Source organism: Suricata suricatta, chromosome 13 (assembly GCF_006229205.1).
Source record: "Suricata suricatta isolate VVHF042 chromosome 13, meerkat_22Aug2017_6uvM2_HiC, whole genome shotgun sequence".
NCBI classification, from domain to species: domain Eukaryota; kingdom Metazoa; phylum Chordata; class Mammalia; order Carnivora; family Herpestidae; genus Suricata; species Suricata suricatta.
In genome coordinates, this window is record NC_043712.1 from 32,091,586 (window position 1) to 32,110,341 (window position 18,756).

The window sequence follows — 18,756 nt, forward strand, 5'->3', positions numbered from 1 at the left end:
GCCTGCTGCTGCTCCTGCTGCTGCCGCTGCTGCTGCCCCTGGCGCCCGGGGCCTGGGGCTGGGCGCGGGGTGCCCCCCGGCCGCCGCCCAGCAGCCCGCCGCTCTCCATCATGGGCCTCATGCCGCTCACCAAGGAGGTGGCCAAGGGCAGCATCGGGCGCGGCGTGCTTCCCGCCGTGGAACTGGCCATAGAGCAGATCCGCAACGAGTCCCTCCTGCGCCCCTACTTCCTCGACCTGCGGCTCTACGACACCGAGGTGAGTGTCCGGCCGCGCGCGCCGTCGGGGCTGAGGGGGGCGGTGGGTGAGGGAGTGCGGAACCGAGGGAAGCTTCGGCCCTTGGGCAGAGCCCTGACTGAGCCACCGGTGTCTGCCGAGGGCACCGCGGGCTGGTGCTCAGTGCTCGCCCCGGGGTCCCTCTGGGCTTGGCTGGCACAGCTGGCACCAAGATTTGCTGAGCTTCTCTCTCCTCTGGGATTGTAGTGTCTATGGTGGTGGGGGGAGGTGGATAGAAGACTAGGGTTTCCTTTGACCAGAGAAGGAGTGTCGAACGCGGGGACTGGACCCTCTAAAAGGCCTGCAGTGGTTACCCCTGTCCAGGTCCCGTTGGTGGGGCTGTGGACTGCTGGGTGGGAGGAACAGGCGCATTGACCGCAAACTGGGCCAGCAGGGTTTAGAGAGGCCATGGCCTGCTCGCGGGCCCCCAGGAGAGCCCGGCGGCGCTTTGAGGTCTGGAGGGATCCGAGACCCAAAGGGTCGGGTCGCGCAGGGAGGGCTGGGCGCGTTGGTGCGCGCTGGCGGCTCGGAGCCCGCACCGCGCGGGCAGGTGTGGGGCCGCTGGCTCTGGAAAGCTGCTGCCTGAATGTGCCCGGCGCTGCCTGCAGCCGGAGCGGTTTAACGGGGAGACTCCCCCTCGGTTTAGTTGCTCCGAGGGTGCCCTGAGCAGGTCTCGCTGCGGACGAAGTGGGGGTGTCCGGCGGCGCCGCTGCTGTTGGCCCTGCGGCTGCAGGCGCAGTTTCTCCGGGCGCAGACTTAAAGCACGCACTTGGAGCGCAGCAGCGGGCTGGCCCTCCCGGCCTCCTCCGCGGGGAGCCACGGAGCCCAGAGCTTCGTATCCCAAGCCCCCTCCTCACGCCCGCAGCTCGGGTTCTGGCTGAAGCCCCGGCGCGGACCTTCGCCGTCTGAAAGGCTGCGGGCGTGCGCCGAGGGGGCCGAGAGGCGCGATCGCCCGCCGCGCGAGGTCGGGTTTGCGAGTTTTTCCGGACTGAGGGAGCCCTACGCTCCGGCCGCCGCGTCTTAGTCGCGGCCTGAAGGGGGCAGTGATTTCCCGTGCAGTGCGCTCTGTTGGCGCCTTCAACACCGCGCCGAGCAAGCCTGGCCGGGCGCTGAGCTTGACCCTGGCTTCCCGGAGCTCCGCGGGAGCTTCGGCGCCAGCCCAGGTGCAGACCCTTTGGAGAGGAGGTTCGCGCTGCCATGCTGACCATGCAGTCTGGGCTCCGCTTCTTTCCTGTCTGAACCTTGTTTGTGTTCCCCGAGAAAGAGCAGAAATCGGATTGCATCTTATTCCCCGCCTCCCCCCGACCCCCCTTACTGATGAACCAGCCTGCTCTGCGCTGTAAATAAAAGGTGAAGGAACGGGTGGCAGTTGGCGGCGGTGCGCGCAGGCTGCTGCAAGCGAAGAGGCTTCCTCTGGCCCGGGAGGAGGCAAGCTGGGTGGCTGAGCAGAGCTAACCCGCTGTGGAATTATTTCTGAATGACATTCCCGTCGCCCTCATCTTTGCCCTAACATTTCAAGTTCTCTGGGCTACTTGTCTGGCAGGCATAAATGGACAGGGCAATACTGTTTCTCTGTTGCTTCCATACATATTCTCTCCGAAGGGACAGGAGAGAGCCGGCTCTTTGGAGACAGGCATCTGTAGATAGGGCAGCCGTGCTTGCATCATTGCTAAGTGTTGTCAGCTGCATAATGTTTTCATCATCAATTTATTCCCTTCGGAAAGCTTCCCTGAAAGAGATTTCACATTAGCTTGTTTGTGGCAGCAAAGGGATGGGTGCTTGGTTTCAGGGTGCGTGTTGAAGCTTTTACAAAGCTTTTACATTTATTTTTCAAGTGCTTCTTGATGACTTTCTGAGCGAGAGGGCCCAAAGTCGAGAGAATGAGGCTCCTTAGTTGGTGGGAAGATGCAGGAGGCCGTGGGAAGTGGAGCACGGGGTAACCTCAGAGCACCCGCTTTGGGGTGGGTTGGACCTGGGTTCCAGTCAGACACCAGTTATCTCCCTGATGGGTGACCTTGAGTGGGGTGTTGAATCTGTCGAAGCCTAGATTCTCACATCTTGAAAAGTGGGGGCTGATATGTGTCCTCTGTAGGGTGGTGATGTGACGCTGGCGGGGAGGGGGCAGGCCCATGTGGAGAATGCCTTGAGCTGGCAGGCCGGGCAGCCAGCGCTCTGTCTGGCATGCTGTAAGCACCCAAAAAATGTTTCCTGCCTCCCTTCCTTAATTTTCCTCTGGCGTGGATCCATAAGTAAGACGTCGCTGCTTCAGGTGTGATAAAATGGCCACAACTCAAAATCAAGACTGCTTGTTTTGTTTTTTTCACTTTGGAAGTCTCATGAAGGGTCGGTGAAGTGATCACTAGAAAAAAAGAATTCTGGCTTACAAGCAAACACGTATGTCACCTCCTGCCATGAGCTGTCATGTTTGCGAGCACGCCCAGGTGATACGATGCCTGTTTCTTTCAGGCGGCCCCTCTTCAGGGTACAGGTGCTTGCCTGCTGAGCTGAAGTAAAGGGATGATCCTCGTGGGTGGTTGCAGCAGCATCCACAGTGACCCGAAGGGTGCCTGGGGCCTGTGTTAGCGCGTCTGGGGGCTGTTTTATTCGGATGGGCTCTGTGGCAGATAGAGTATACTCCCTAATCACTTCCCAGCTGTGTCACTTGTCTGTAGACTTGGACACAAGATGGATGTGGTGAATGGATTTGGGCCAGCCTTGCTGATATCGGCTGTCGTCAATGGCCAGAGACTGTGGGCAGCCAGAATGGACCTTTGTCCACCCGGTCTTCAGAGAGTCGGAGATTTACCAAGTAATGGGTTAATCTGATCGCTGAGAGAGCCTGTCTCAATAAAGGAGCCTCCTGCACAGATCTCTGTAGACTGACTCTCTTATTGTAAATAGCATAGCAGGAGAATATGCAAAGCCCCACTCCGTGCCCTTGTGTTTGTAAAAATGAAACATTCCAAGGGAGTATCTGCATGTTAGGACCTCTTTTTTCTGCTGTAAATAAAATCATTTTGGCAAAGACTCTTTTATGTATTCCAGAGTAGAGTTGAGTATATAAAAACACAAGCAAGACAACTGATTATGCAGATAAAAGGAAGCAGCAGATTTCCATTGAGAAGCATGGAAATTACTATACCAAGGACCTGGGTTACTGTGATTTTGAGTATTAAATTTTAGCTCTGAGCTTCCTGGCAGTCAAGGTAAAAAGGTAAAAAAAAAAAAATGGTGGATTACATTATTTACATGTTTGATTAGAAGATTCCGAATGACAACGTCTTTTTAAAAAAAGTTTTGCAGGAAATTCAGAATGTTCTTCATGTGGCTGTTTCTCATTCTTTGGTAGCTATGTTAATTAAATAATAAGCAAGGAATGAGTTAAGAAATAATGTTGGCTTTTCTAATTTGATTAAAGTAATGTGCATTACAAAATTGAAAATTAGGAGCATGAAGAAAAATAACTACTCATAATCCACCTATACAAAGATAATTACACCTAATATTTAGCATTAGTCTCTTCTAGTTGTCAGTTTTTACTATTTTATGTACTTGTGATTTATGTGCACCTTTATATTTTGTTTCATTAAATTAACATTAAATTATGGGTACTTCCCCGTGCCCTCAGTTGCAAAGATGGTTTTTAGTGACTGTATGGCTATACTATACCATAAATATTAAGTCATTCCCCTATTGTTGAATTTATATGTTTTCCCACTTGTTACTATTTTAAATCATTATGTACTAAACTCGGGAAAAATTCAGGGAGCCTAAGGAGCACATTCTAGGTGTGCACTTCTCAGGAAGTCTACCCCGATGCAGGGATCCAGCTTCAAAAATCCAGAGAAAACATAGTGAGAAGTGAGCATGTCCTTTTCTTGAGAGGCTTTGCCAAATCCGGTCTCTCGTTCATTGTGCTTTAGAGAGGGGCCAAACAGCTGTTGGATGGAGGCTGAGCTTTTCAAGGATATGAGTATAACTCTGCAGGCATTAGTTGAGCACCTGCTGTGGTTGCTGGTGCTGTAGAAGGGGGTAAAGCCCAGCTCTGGGTTCGAGAGAGGAGCCGGTGCACAGGGGAGAACAGGGTAAGCACATATGTTTTCAAGGTAAGATAGAAAATGATCATGGTAATGACTGCACAGGTGTCTGACTATTTGAAAACCATAGAATTCATACATTTTAAAAGAATACATGTTGTGGTATATGTATTATATTTCAACACAGCTGTTTTTAGAAATAAAAGGATAAAAAACGAACCCTTAGGAGGTGAATTGCATAGAATTCATTGCAAGTGATAAAAACCCCAGGTTCACTGGTTCATCTGACTGAAGAATTCTGGAGAGGGCTATACTAGGCATCACTGAGTCCAGGGACTTGAAATGATATTTAAAAAAAAAAAAGTCTCTCTCTCTGTCCCTTGACTCTGATTTCCTCTGTGTTTGGCTTCATTCTCGGGCAGGCTCTATCTATGTGGTGGCACAGATGGCCCCTACCAGCTGCAGATTTACACACTCCCAGTTTAGAAACTCCAGTAAGTGTTTCTTTCCCAAATGTTTCAGCAAAAGTCCCAAACTCGGCTCTCATTGGCTTGAATTGAGTCATGTGTCCATCCCTGAACCAATCTCATGACACTGATGGGTGTGGGACATCAGCTAACCTTTCATGGAGGGAGAGGGCAGCAAGGTCAGCCCTGCTCAACCACATGGGTGGGGAGTGGAGGAGAGGTAATTCTTTGAAGGACATCAGAGGCTGTTAGAGGTGTGGATGCGGTGGGGGAGGAGTGTCTGATCACAGGTATCCACAAAGGCAGGCAGGTACGTGGCAAATGCTACATTCAAGAAAGAAACCAGAAGGGCACCTGGGTGGCTCAGTCGGTTAAGCATCTGGCTTTGGCTCAGGTCATGATCTCACAGTTCATGGGTTCGAGCCCTGCGTCAGGCTCTGTGCTGACAGCTAGCTCAGAGCCTGGAGCCTGCTTCAGATGCTGTGTCTCCCTCTCTCTCTGACCCTCCCCTGCTCACGCTGTCTCTGTCTCTCAAAAATAAATAAAAAACATTAAAAAAAGAAAGAAACCAGAGATGGGAAGGGCATTAAGAGAAAGGGAAGGTGATATCTAGGTCAAGAGAGTCTTCCTAGAGAAGTCAAGGTGGGGCTGGAAGGGAAAATCTAATGTTAACACAGAAAAGCCGGACTCCGAGAAATGGAGGTTGGATCCAGGAGGGATCCCCCAGATCAAAGGATGGAAGTGACAAAGTGTGAGGTGTGTTTGGGGAGCACTGGCTTGACATGCTTTCCCCTGAGTGGTGGGCTTGTGGAGGGCTAGGTAGCCTAGTGGTGGGTGTGGAAGACCTGGAATAACATGTCAAGGAGCTGGACTTTATTCTGGAACTGTGAGATTCCATGGAGCGGGGGTGGTTGCAAACATGGATGTGACATGATAGGGCCAGTGGGAATGCAGAGCTGAGATGCAGATAGATGAGCCTGGAGACAGCGAAGCCAGGAAGCTACTGCAGCAGTTGAAGGGCGAGATGCTGAGGCTTGAGTGGAGGTGGAGAGTTAGGGGAAGGGGACTTGGAGGGGAAGGAGCAGCACTGAGAGGGGCAAGGAGCGCTAGAGGGGCAACAGAGAGGGGATCCATGGGGGGGATCAAGTGGGTGCATCTGGCAGGCATGAGTCACCCATGCCAGGCACTGCATTGTAGGGGTGTAAGGAGAGAGCATTCTGCAGGGGTGAGGCTCAGCACGGAATGCCAAACTCCCTCTCCTGACCCCTGAGCTCCCTGAGCTCCTGACACCTGTTGGATGTGCTCCTCAATATGTCAGGCAACCTGGGTTTGTATCCCTGTTGGGTACCACTTATCTACTTGGTGACCTAGGGCAAGCCACTTTGCCTCCATTTCTTCATCTATAAAATGGGGCTGACAAATGAGACCACCCTGGTAAAGTAATCAAATCAATGCTTTGTACACTGTGAGTGCCCAGTAAATATTCGCTGCTGTATTGCCCTTGGCCGCGCCAGCCTCCAGCCAATTCCCCAGACCTGGCCAGGCACCCATGGGGGCAGTGGGTGGAACTAACACATGAGGGCCTGTTAGCAAGCGCCAAACTAGTGTGTGTTGGGCGAAGAGTTTTAGCTTGTTAACCTTCTCTTTACCGGGGGCTTGTTCGTGTGTTTAGCCTACCCTCCTGTGGACGCAGAGTAATACCAGTGTCTTTGTGCAGAGATCTTTGGTCTCAGCAGGAAAGTGAGCAAGCTGGAAGTGTAAGAGGGCCATGAAAACAGAGGTGCTGAATGGATGTATAGGATATATGTCTTTTGTCAGTCGGGGTGAACTGGGCCCTGCTGCATTAACAAACAAATCCTGAAATCTCTGTTGCTTAAATAATACAATTTACATATCGCTTCCCCAAAGTCCAAGGTGGGTCAGAGGTCCTTCTAGCGGCTCTCCTCTAAGTGGGAACGCAGGGGTCCCGGCAGCTTTTGCGTTGCACCTTCCTCATCCTGTGGCTTCACGAAGATGGAGGTAGGGAGGAATCCATGGGGGCGGCACATGGGCTTTTTAAACCATCTTTACTTGGAAGTGACACACACATCATTTCTACTGGTGTGTCATTGGCTGAAGATAGTCACAGGTCAACCTGACTTCAAAGGAGTGTGGGAAGCATAGAGGACCATGTGGATGCCATGCACCCTTGTCGTTCTGGATCCTTCTGGAAGTAGATGCTGAGATGGATGTGGAAGTACAAGAGCTCTTGGGGGCGATGCCCATAAGAGATACAAGAGGAGGTGGGGAAGATATGCGTGAAAGGAGGGGGAAGGAGAGGTGGGTGGGCAGCAAGAGGTTCAGCAGGTCTGGGCCAGTCAGTGGGGTGCTCTGGAGCAAAACCTGCCCATAGAGGGGTCCCACGTTGGACCAAATAACCAGGCTCTAGAGTCCTTGCCCAACTCAGCCACTGGCTGCGGGCTGCCTGGGAGCAGTGTCCTTCGCTGCATTAGCTGTGGCCACAGAGTTAAAGCTGCAGGGAAGGCCGTCAGCTGGCCCCCCTCCTCTTGTAGGTTCTGCAGATCTGACCGGTCCCCCCTCCACAGCTGCTGCAGACGCTCCCTGCCTCTGCCTCAGTGTCCTAGTGCCACCCACTCTCATTGGTAGAACTTTCCACCAGGCTCTGTACTAGGCTCCGGGACACAGAGGCTGATGGGACACAAGCCCTGCCCTCAAGGGGCTCACGGTCTAAACAGGTGGTCAGTGACAGAGAAACCACTGCTCGTGGTGTGAGCCACCAGCAGTAGGGGGCAGCGGAGGACGCTGGGGAGGGCGTCCCCCTTTTGGAGGCACCTGTTTGGTCAGTCCCCATGTTTGGTTGTGCATGCAAATGGCTCCCCGTTGCTTACTTTTTTGGTTATTTATTTTGGTTGTTGGAAGGTGAGACAATGAAATGGCGTGGTTCACCTAAAGAGCATCTGTATTCGTCTGCTCTTTAGTTTTATTCTCGTTCCGCGGGCTTATGTAACGATGTGCCGTGGGGCTGGTGAGATGCCTTTCTCTCTGTCCCTTTCTAGGAACAAGCCGGTGTGTCAGGCTGAAGCCATGGGAGTGTGAGCCCCAGACGGGGTTGGCGGCCCGGGCTTCGGTGCTAGGTTAGTTGTTAAGACCACGGGGAAGTTGCTGCTTCTCTCTGCGGCTTGGGGATGTCTGCCCCATTGTGAGCACTGTGAGGGCAGGCGCTGAGTGTGTCTGGCTCCCTTGTGGTCCCTCCAGGCACGATCTCCGGGCCAGGCATAGAACAGGAGCTCAGTAAGTATTTATTGAACAAACAAATAGATCTAAAAGCCTGGAACCCAGCTCTCTGGCTGTAAGAGGATTAATGGGCATAGTTTTAACAAATTGAGGAGGTGCTTTGAATGCCAAGCTGTGTGGGTGAGCTTCCTGCTTGCTCTTTATTTGTTCATTTGGGTTCTTGCTTTCTGGTACTTTCGGGGTCTCTGTAGTTGTGGAATGCAAAGGGGAAAGGTTACTTGTTAGATGTTCCAATATATTATGTGCAAAGCTGATGTCATTCTCCTGTCCCCTGACAAGCACACATAGCATCTTCCAAGATACATCAGAACCGAGAGACATAAATACTTTCCAGCATCTGAGAACTGTTATGGTTTCAGATCAGTTTATTGGAGCAGTCCTCTGAACCAGCAGTTGGTGGGTGTAGGAATCAGGTTGCCATATCCCGTTCCCACCTCCAGGGAGCACGAGAGCCAACGGAGGCTGGACTGGGCTCTGGTCCTAGTAGAAATCGCAGGAATGCAGCCAAGCCATCAGCCTGGGCGAGCCAGGTGCTCTAGCAGCAGGTCTGGGGTATAGTGAATGAGGAGGTGTCCTGCGATCCTCTAAATAGCAAGACTTATTCCAGGCTCCGTGCTCCTGGGCAAGGCTTTCTCTGTTAGAGGTGACCATCTCCCTGGTCTGGTTTTGGTCTGGACCCCAAAGCAGATAACCAAGTTTATTAGTATTAGAATCATATGCAAAATACGAGTAAGTCAGTTATAGGCTGAGCTCTGGGGTCTGAGAATTCTTGAGGAAAGGGCATGAACATGGTAACACCTTTCTGGGGCTGACTGGGGAATTCTTTTGCCAGTTTTTCCTTTTCCAGTCCTTTTTTGAACAGTCTCCAATGCTGGAAGGATGAAGTGTCATTGTCATCTAGAAAATTAGTGGTGGATCCAGAGTCCTGAGTAAATGGATTCATCTGTCTTCATCAGTGCCCACGTTGTGCAGCTGCTGGCTAAAGCAGACCCCTCTCCTGCCACTTGGCAAGGACATCATCAGTCACCATTCAGATAAAATCTAGCCAAAGAAAGATTTTGTGGAGTGATGCATTATTGCTGCTCTCATGGCGCGGGGTCAGGAGGGGGCAGAGAGAAAATGATATTTTCACACTCAGCTTCTGATCCACTTGACTTTGTTCAGAGGGAACTGATTTTGAAAGCGACAGCCATCCTTATAATAATCACTGTATTATCCTAATCACTTTGTTTCTAGGGCTGCCGATTCGCTGCAGCTTTTCTGACAACGTCCAGACACGTTTCAGGGAGTTAACGGGCAGACAGGGCCCTGGAAGCCCACTCCAGGGCATCCAGTCAGAGCGTCATGCTATCGGCCCCACCTGGGCCGGGTCAGCATGCCTTCAACTTTGTTAGGAGAATTAGCTTGCTTGTCACTCTACTCTGGGAGCCCAGCTGATGCCTCCGAGCTCCTTGCTGGACTCTCTGAGTCCCAGAAACATCGGAAAGCCCTTGGAGAATGTCTAATCTTGTTATAAAAATAGGTGAAGGAAGTGGAAACGTTTCGCCGCAAGTGCGTACGCAGGCGCAGAGGGGACTACCACAGCCGCAATAACTCACCTCTATCCCGTGCTAAGCACGCGTCCATCTCTGCGTCAGGTGCTTTGCATCGATGGCTGACGTAATCCTCTCAACAACATGATGGGGCTGGTACCGTCCCCACCTGCTCGTACAGGTGAGGCGTGGCGGGGTCACGTGACTTGCTGAACCCGGCAGCCAACCAGGTGGCAAGCTGGATTTCACTCTGGACGGTCTGACTTTGAGGTCTCCTACGTAAGCACCAGGTGAACGGTATCTTCCTGTAGTTTGTTACCTTCCTCCCAGAGAGGCAAGTGGCACGTGTTGTCAGTAGCTGATGCTTTTTTAATTTTATTTCTCGATCGTCACCCACCCGCTGTCTCTACCTCTAACTCGGCCCCACCGTCTCCCATATCCTTGTCCACCCACTCAGCGCACACACAGCCCGCGCTGTACTCTCTCACTTCTAGCACGTCTGTCTGCACACCTGGCTCACACAGATCCACGCTGTGCTTCCTTTGCACCTGCGGAGCTTGTCACCTCCCGCAGTGTTTACTTGGGGCGTCAATGTTTGTGTCTGTGTGCGTCTCTCGTGGATCACCTCGAAGGTAGCAGTGCTGTTTCCGTTATACTTGGAGCTCAGTGCCAGGCCTGGGGCTGGGTATGGGGCATGCGCAGATGAACCCACAACAGCTGTGCCCTCAAAGGCAGGCAGCGAGGCTGCCTGGGATCATTCCCTTGCAGCATGAGTAGGGCAATGGGACAGGCCAGGGGCAGGTGAAGGGGCTGTCCCCCAGATGCAGAGGGCAATTAGGAACACTGACCAAGCACTCTGATCAGGTGACCTCCCTGCTTGATACCCAGCAGGGACGCACTCTTGTCCTGGGAGTAGGATCAAAACTTCTGTGGCCTCGGAGGCCCTGCAGAGTCTGGCCTGCCCACACCCTAGCTTTGGTGCTGCACGCTGTCCCTTCTTACTCTGGGCCTAGACAGCTGTGCTTTCAGTTTCTCAGGTGAGCGTGCCCTCCCCCCAATCCCAGGCACACACAGAGCCTTTGCACAGGCCCTTCCACTGTCTGGAACACTTTTGTAACTCTCTCCATCTTTCAGATACCAGCTCAAGTAGGCTTTCTCTATTCTCCCTGACTGAGAAGAATCCCGTGCCGTTTTCTCCGAGAACCACACATCTTTCCTTTCTAGTGCCTACCACAATGGCAATTTTACATTTGTTGGACTGCTTGATCCCTTTTTGTTTCCCCTGTTCCTCCAGAGGACCATGAACTCCGTAAATGTAGGAATAGCTCTGTTTTGGCTCACCGTAGTGCCCAGTAGTTTCTGGCACCTAGTCGGTGCTCAGTAAGTATCTGTGCGATGAATGGATGAGTGCGAGAGGATTCCTGGAGCTGAGCTGCATGTTTAGAATGTCTTTCCGCGTGTTTTCCAAGGCCCGTGCTGTGTCAGGGAGTCGGCTGGGCACTGTGGAAAGACCATAACGTTTGGAAGCAGATGATGTCTGCGTGTGTGCTGGTGCTGCTCCCCCGAGCCTTGGGCTGTCATCTGTGGAAGAGGGATGCTGCTGTCCCAGGGTTATTTTGAAGGTTGATGTAGAACATGCATGTAAATAACTGAGCACACAGGGCACATGAAGTAGGCACCCACTCAATTTTACTGTCATTTTATTACAGTGTATATGAACATGTGAAATGCTATGTAGTCACATTCAGTGGGGGACCGTGTGTTTGAGGCCCACGAAAAGCATGTGATCTGTGTGTGAGTTTCATTGAATGGGTTTTCTCTGTAATTGTTTCTGACCCCATTCATTCCTAGGAGGATCTGATGTGCACTGAGAGCTCAGTGGAGAACTTCCCCAGCCCTTGAGGCCAGGCTCGTTTCTCTGATGAGGTCCTCATAATTCTCTGTTGTCACTGCTGGCTATTGTCCATCTCCTCATCTGGCTGTGAGCTGGGCCAGCCCATGAGGACAGACATGTCATCTGTTTGGTACCTGCCATGTCCCAGTGCCCAGCACAGAACCTGCAGGCACTCGGTAATATCTGTGAGCAGATGAAGGTGCCTGTGTCTGAGCACCTAGCATGGCCCCTGGTACATTGTAAGTGCTTAGCAAATGTTCCCTGCATTAATGGTGCTAAACACAATGTAAAATATAATAACTATGGATAAAATCACAACTGAGCCTCTAAATGGTGCAGAGGGAGAAGACGTTATCAGACATCTGTGAGGAATGGATTGCTTCAATTGAATACTAGATTCAAAGGCAAGAGAGAAATGTCCTGGTGTCCCTGTGTGATGAGACACATTTCCCTTTAGGTTTAAGACAACTCTTTTAGCTTAGAGGGTGGGGTGGCTCAGTGGGAAGAGCTTTGCAGTCCACACAGATGCCCTGTCTCTGATACTCAGTGGTGGAGGACCCTGGACTCATCATTTCACTTTTCTACAGCTTAGTTTTATCATCTATACAGTGGGAATAATAATAATGCCTGCACTGCTTCTCCATGGAGAGGTGATTGATGGGGGGAGGGAGAGAGGATCAGGGAGAGAGAGGAAGAGAAATAGATTAAGTGAAAGGGTTTACAAAAGTTATAAGGAGTTACAGATGTAAGATATGCCTGAAACTAAGCACAAGGAGTAATTAATTCTGGGTTGTTCTCCCAGGGCCTTAGGCTGTTTCCAATAACATCTTTATAAAAGACACTGAGATATTGTTCACATGGGTGATTCATTCAACTTCCTCATAAAGAAGGAAGGCATAGTATTAGATTATAACAGTGTGAAAGCAGATAGGCAGGGGGCTGAGGTTTTCTGACCCTAGCTGGTGCTCTTACAGAAGCATCTAGAACAAGAGGCAGTTAACATGTCTTCCTCTCAAATGTCAGATGTCTTGGGTCATCAGAAATCCAGTCATCCATCTTCGGCAGGTGTCACACCCAAGACCATCCAAAGACAAACTATCTAATGACGGGTCACAGGGTAGAAATTTGGGGACATGGGAATGAGGGCTGTTTGTTATAAGAAGTAATTTGGGGTCCAGGCCAGCAGTGGGGGCCCAGCCCTCAAATCAGGGAAGGGGTTGCAGGTTTGGGGGTGGGGGCAGAGCCTGGCACACCAGCCTGAAATCTGAAATGCCAGACCTGGCCAATCCCACAGCAGCACAGGAGTGCTGAGCTAATAGTATTCATTTTCTCCAGAAGAGCTTTGAGTCTCCCCTGCAACTACATAGGCATTCAGTTCATACCTGAAGAGTGCTGGGCCAGGCAATATGGAGAGGAGTGGGTGACTTGAGAAGTTCAGGGGTCCTGGGAGCCCCCGGCTGCCGCATCTCATAGGCTTCCGTGGATGCTGGGTCTTCAGGTCGTGGATTGGCTTTGCTCTGACTACCCTGGTCCTCTGGAAGTTGTGGCCTCAACTGGCCCTAATTCTAGCCTTGTGGTTCTATGGTGGCGAAAGCCAAGGGACACGTCCTTGTTGAGGTCTTTCCACGTGCCAGCTCTGTGCCAGGTGCTTCCCATGTGCATCTGAGGAGGTAGGTGTCTTAGAAGGAGCTTGGTCTTTCAGCCAGAGAGTACATGTCCAACCTTCAGCCCTGCTGGGTGACCTTCGGTGGTCACTTTTTCCAGCACTTCCCTTGTCTGCTGTGTAACATGGAGGTTTGATAGCAGACAACTGGTGTTATTTTGAGGACTAAATAAAAGTGTACAGTGCCCAATGGGTGTCCCACAGACACCACAGAGGAGGGGTGCCCAGTGGGGATAGGACACACTTCTGCCCTAGGGTATGGTCAAGGCAGAAGGTTGTGAGATTGGCCTCTTTGAGTGGCTGTGGTTTCCGAGGGTGAGGACCTCTGTTGTGTGTTAGTCTGGGTCATCTGGGAGGCCCTGTCACTGCACACTTAGAAGGCCAGGTGCTTGCAGTTGGGGAAGAAATCGCTAGAGGGTCCTGCTCTGGTCTGGCTCTGTACACAGATGACATTCGAGAAGTCCCTCCCTGACTGTTAGGAGGCTGCCAGGTTTCTGGGGTCAGTCAACTCATCGTCTGAAGAGCACAGGGCCTCTGGAAGGAAGAGAAAGGAGACTCTGACTCCCTCTCTCTGGAACTTGACATTGGTCAAGTGTCTGAGGAGGGCTGTGGCGCCGGGCTGGGGCGCCGAGCGGGGTCTGCTGCAGGAAAGGACAAAAAGAGCTCCCAGAGGAGGTTTGCCTGGAGTGGGGAGCGTGGGGTGGCCAGGGCAGTGTAGTGTGGAGGTGAGAGCTGATTCTAGAATCTGTCCTCCCCCTGACCATGAGGCGGCTCTGGTACAAATGCAAACTGCAAGGGCTCAGTATGGAGACCGGGAGCTCTGTTTCCATCTCGGCTCTAACACTCCTCTGTCCTGGGGTTGATCCCCTCGGGAGGTGGGGTCCAGCTGGGGTTTCTGGGGAGACCCTGGCCTCTGTGGTCTCCACGGCAGAGCTGGAGGGACTGTGGCCAGCGACAGGCTCGGCTCAGGGGCACGTGGAGGGGTGCGGTCCGGGGATCACCGGGCTCGGGGTTGCCAAGAAGATGCCTATGCCTCTCGCCTTTGAACATTTGAAGAAATGTGACCTTATTTGCACCATAGTGTGGTAGGGGAAAAGTGCACTTGGTTTCTAATTTAATTCTTATAATAACCTTCCTTAGTAGATATTCTTTCGACAGTTAAACATCAAGAATTACAGATTTTTGTGTAGTGCTGGAGTTTATTCTTTCTTCCAAATGCATCATCTGGTAACAACCTGGTAAGAGAGGAAGTCTGTTAGCCCTGCTTATAGGTGGGGAAACTGAGGCTCAGAGTGATGAGCCCATGTAAGGCAGTAAGTGGGCACTTACGAAGTCAAAGTCTGCTAGACTCTAAGCCCAGAGCCCTTGGCACCACCCGTGGCCGCAGTCTAGCCAGACGGAGGGGTCTGGGGTCCTGCATCCTTGACTGGGTTTACTGGGACCCAGCCAGAAAGCTGGGGGAGTCACCCACTGTGACTGTACCCAAAGGCCCTTCGCTTAAGCCCTGGAGAGGGTGGGACAGTTATAGATGGCAAGGTGTGTGTATGGATGCTAGCGGCTTCATGGATGATAAAGTGCTTCCTATCTCATCCCTCTAAGCTTCTCCGGAAGGACTGCCAGAGGTGGCCACCTGCAGGAGGAAGGCAGACTCAGAGCAGCGGGGAGTGTGGCCCAATATCTGTACCACAGGCCACTGTCAGCTGGCCACACGGGAGAGGTGATCTCATGCTGGACATTGAGCTCCATTCAGGAACAAGCCCAGAGGCCCCGCCTCATGCCAGGCTGTGGGCATCCAAACATGACTCGGCCGTGACCCCCTGCCCTTAGCAGGTTCTCAGGACAGTGTGGGCAATGGATGACGTGCAAGCAAGTGACACTAGTGGTGTGCTTCTGAGCAAGCATGGACTCTGGAGCAGGACCGCCTGGCCTCTCCTTACTGGCTGTGTTTATTTGGGGCAAGCCGCTTCATTTCCCATGCCTCAGAATTCTTGTCTGTACAAAGGAGTGACAACAGGACCTGCTTCATAGGACAGTTACAAAAACTAAATCAGGCACAGTTTGCCGAAGACGTCAACCCCTGGCCAAGATAAGGAAGCGGCATAACATGTTTGTTAAATAAAATAGATAATACGAGACAAATGTATACATATTCTTAGGGGACACACGAGTAAGGGCTATGGGCACATGAAAAGGAGATGGAATTCTCACCTCCAAGCTGGGAGGGCTTCACAGAACAGCCGACCTTGGAGCTGGCCTTGGAGGATGTAGGTGGGAGAACCCTGGTGGGGGAGAGGAGGTGGGACCTTGAAGGCATGATGTGGAGCCATTCAGATGTGGCAGACACATAGGTGACCGACCATGAGAGACATGGGGGAGAGGCAGCTGAAAGGCCTGGAAATGCAGACATCTTTGGGCCTGCAGCATCTGGAAGCATTTTTTAAAAAAATCAATCAGTGCTCACCAAGGGCCTCCTGCAGGGTCTTGGCTTCTGATACTTGCTGTCAGTGAAGAGGCTTCCTGGTGGCTATCGTTGAAGGACACACTCCCAGGTCATGTGGGAGGTGGACAAGGTCATCTCCAGCGCCATCACCAAGACCAGGGCGCAGGGGAAAGGAAGTGGATAAGGAGGAGTTGGAGGTAAACCTTGGCCTTGTCACTTCCTGTGGTGTGGCCTTGGGCAGGCTGCTGGCGCAGGGAGGCTGCCTTCCACCCACACAGCTGGGATGTGGGTGTCCACTCTGTGGGTGGCCGGAAGGCAAGGATGAGAGAGAGAGGGAGTATCCCCAGAAGGCCCAGGTAGGGCTGCACACGCCACGGATGCCTGAGAACACTGAATGGGAAGAGGACCCAGCCTCGCTTGACACCACTTATACTCAGGAGTCTGCCATGAGGCCATTCTAATTTTAACAATTGAAAAATGACTCAGGACCTGAAGAGGACCCAGGAGTGATTTCAAAGCTTACTCCAAGTTGGTTCTGTAGGTGGGCCTAATAGATGCAGTCAGCTTTACGTTTCTCTTAATGGCTTTCTTGATGAAGGGAGGCTGAGAGCGGCAGTGATCCGTGTTGGAATGACTTGTCGTGGAAACTCAGCAGCCGGAAGCCAAGTTGGCAGGCCTGGCCGTGCGGTGGTCTGAGGGCAGAAGATGGGTGCTGACGTCCCACCGGCATGTCTGTCGGGCTGACGGGAGGCCTGTCTGGCGGCATGAATCTCCCTCTTTGGACGTGGGTTGTCATCCGCACTGTGCTGGTCCTGGGGTCCTGTCCCTGTTCGACTGTGTCAGGGTATCTGGCAAGGATTAGGTGCTCCCTCCATCCCCCGATGGGCCAGGCTCTGGGTTTGGGGATGGAAAGGCTCCCGGGGGGCTTTCCTTTTGAAATCTGGCAGGCCCCGGCCCCTTTCCAGCCTGCCACAGATCCCTTCTCTGCACACCAGTGAAGGGCCCATGCCTAATACCCATTTGGATGGAAGAGATTCTGGACAGAGCAATACGGTGGTTTTCACACAGCCACTGATAAAGAAGTTGATGTATGAAGACTTAATTGGATTTTCACCAAAATGACTCCATTCTCGGTGTTTGGAGAAAGGGAGTTGTAATGGCTTAGGGCTGAACTGAAAGGAAGGGAAGAGATGTGTTCAGAATTTGGGATGTTGGAAGGTCAGACCCTGGGGTCTTTCTATGGGAGCTGGGGTCTCTAAGCCTCCGTTTCTTTATCTGTAAAATGGGGAGGGCATTTTTCTCCGGCTGCCCTCCCAGGGTGATTTTATGCTTAAATCAGATAATGGCACTGGAAAGCCCTGGAGAAAAGTCAAGATAGGAATACCCAGGCTTGTCAAGCGATGCCGCAAGACAGTCCTACAATGGCAGTTGTCTGAACTGAAGAAGGAGATCATGAAAGTTACCGAAAAAGCAGCATTCTGATAATAATGGGGACTAAAGTAGGTCTCATTTAGGTTTTGGGAAGAAATAGGACAGTGGCTGTAAAGACTGAACAATCTATTCTTGTTTTTAAGTCAGAATTTACTTTTCAGGGCAGAAAGTGAACAATTGGATTCTTTCATCCTGTGTAAGTTAGAAGTCAGGATGTCAGGAGATTTAGGGCCCACCAGAGCAAACTAATAAATATATCCTGAAAAGATGTTCTTATGTGGTTTGGATGTGTATAAGAAGCCAGTTTAAAAGCCTTCAGATCTCTGTATGGTATAAATAATCATAATTGATGTAATAGTGTTAGGAAGAACACAACAGTGCCACAAGTCCCTGCCATTCTGACTCTTTTGGAGGAGAACCAGGCTAGGAGATGTCTGGAGTAGATAATAGTTTAGAAGAAAACAGGTCCCTTTCCTGGCTGTGGCGGTTTGATTTCTCCAGTTCAGCTCTTCTTGTTTGGGGCTATACAAGATCCCCCAGGAACCTGGGATGTGCGAATCCTGGCTTATTGTTCCTGTGCCCCGGGAGCAGGCGTGAACTTGGCTAAGTGAAGCCATCAGCACCACCAGCATCGACAAGTTGAACACATTCCCTGGACTTAGCCTCTCTTCTAAGCACTATGTGGTATCGACTTCTTGTCAAGGCCTATGAGAAGGATTCTTTTTGCTCCCATTTTTCAGATGAGAATACTGAGGCACAGAGATGTTCAGTGACCTGCCTGAAGTATATAACCTGCCTGCTAACAATTGACTAATTCAAACCGTCACAGCCTGGTTCTAGGGCCCACACCCACAGCCATTATACACTGCTCTTTTTGTGCCTGGCTTTTGGAGGGACCTCAAAAGACCAAAAGGTTGTCGCCTGACCTCCCACCAATCATTTTACCATTATCTCCATTTTACAGATGAGAAAGCTGAGGCCCAGTGCTATAAGCTGAATGCACATGTCCCCCACCCCCATCCCAAGTGTTCACGTTCAATCCTGTCTCCCAGTGTGACGGTATGTGGAAAGGGAGACTTTGGGAGGTGAATGGAATTAGTTCGCTTACAGAAGAGGTCACTTGCCTCTCCACACGGCTGTCCATACTCCAGGAAGCAGGAGACTCTTTCTAGACACCACATCTGCTGGTGCCCTGAGCTTGGACTTCCCAGCCTCCAGAACTGTGAGAAGTACCTTTCCCATGGTTTTGAAGCCATCCAGTCCATAGTGTTCTGTTCTAGCAGCTCGGATGGACTAAGGCACCAAGAGCAGAAAGGAGCCTCGTCTTGCTGAAGCCACGTATGGTTTGCAGAAGAGCTGGAACTCCAACCCTGGGTGTCCATGACAGGGGTGCCCTCTGCCGGAAGTTGTTGCCTTGCCTTTTGTGCTTCCTGAGAGAGTGAGAGCAACATGCGCATCTGGCCCAGATCTGGCTCTCTCTTCTCGTGCCTGCCATGCTTTCCGCTCTCCCTTTCTCCCTTACTGCCGGGCCCACTCTGGCTGCTTGGGACCCTTCTCCTATACGCTCCTGCCAGCTGTCCACAGAGGGCTTCACGAATGTCACCTGTAGGTCAGCGGGAGCTTTAACCAGTGTGGGTGCTCAGGGGGTCTGAACGCTGAGAAAAGGAAATGGTGACTGCTGGGGCTCTCTGAGTTCCCCAAGAACATGGCCTGCCGGACCTGC

The 18,756-nt window shown here is 51.7% G+C and overlaps 1 protein-coding gene across 1 annotated transcript in view; it reads left to right on the plus strand.

The window, feature by feature from the left end:
* The first annotated feature begins 25 nt into the window (after positions 1-25).
* Positions 26-18,756, plus strand: part of GABBR2 (gamma-aminobutyric acid type B receptor subunit 2) — a 338,745-nt gene continuing 320,014 nt past the window's right edge. Inside the window, exon 1 of the mRNA XM_029920582.1 lies at positions 26-257. Within this exon, the coding sequence (XP_029776442.1) occupies positions 111-257 (147 nt within the window). The 5' untranslated portion in view covers positions 26-110. The remainder of the gene's footprint in view (positions 258-18,756) is intronic.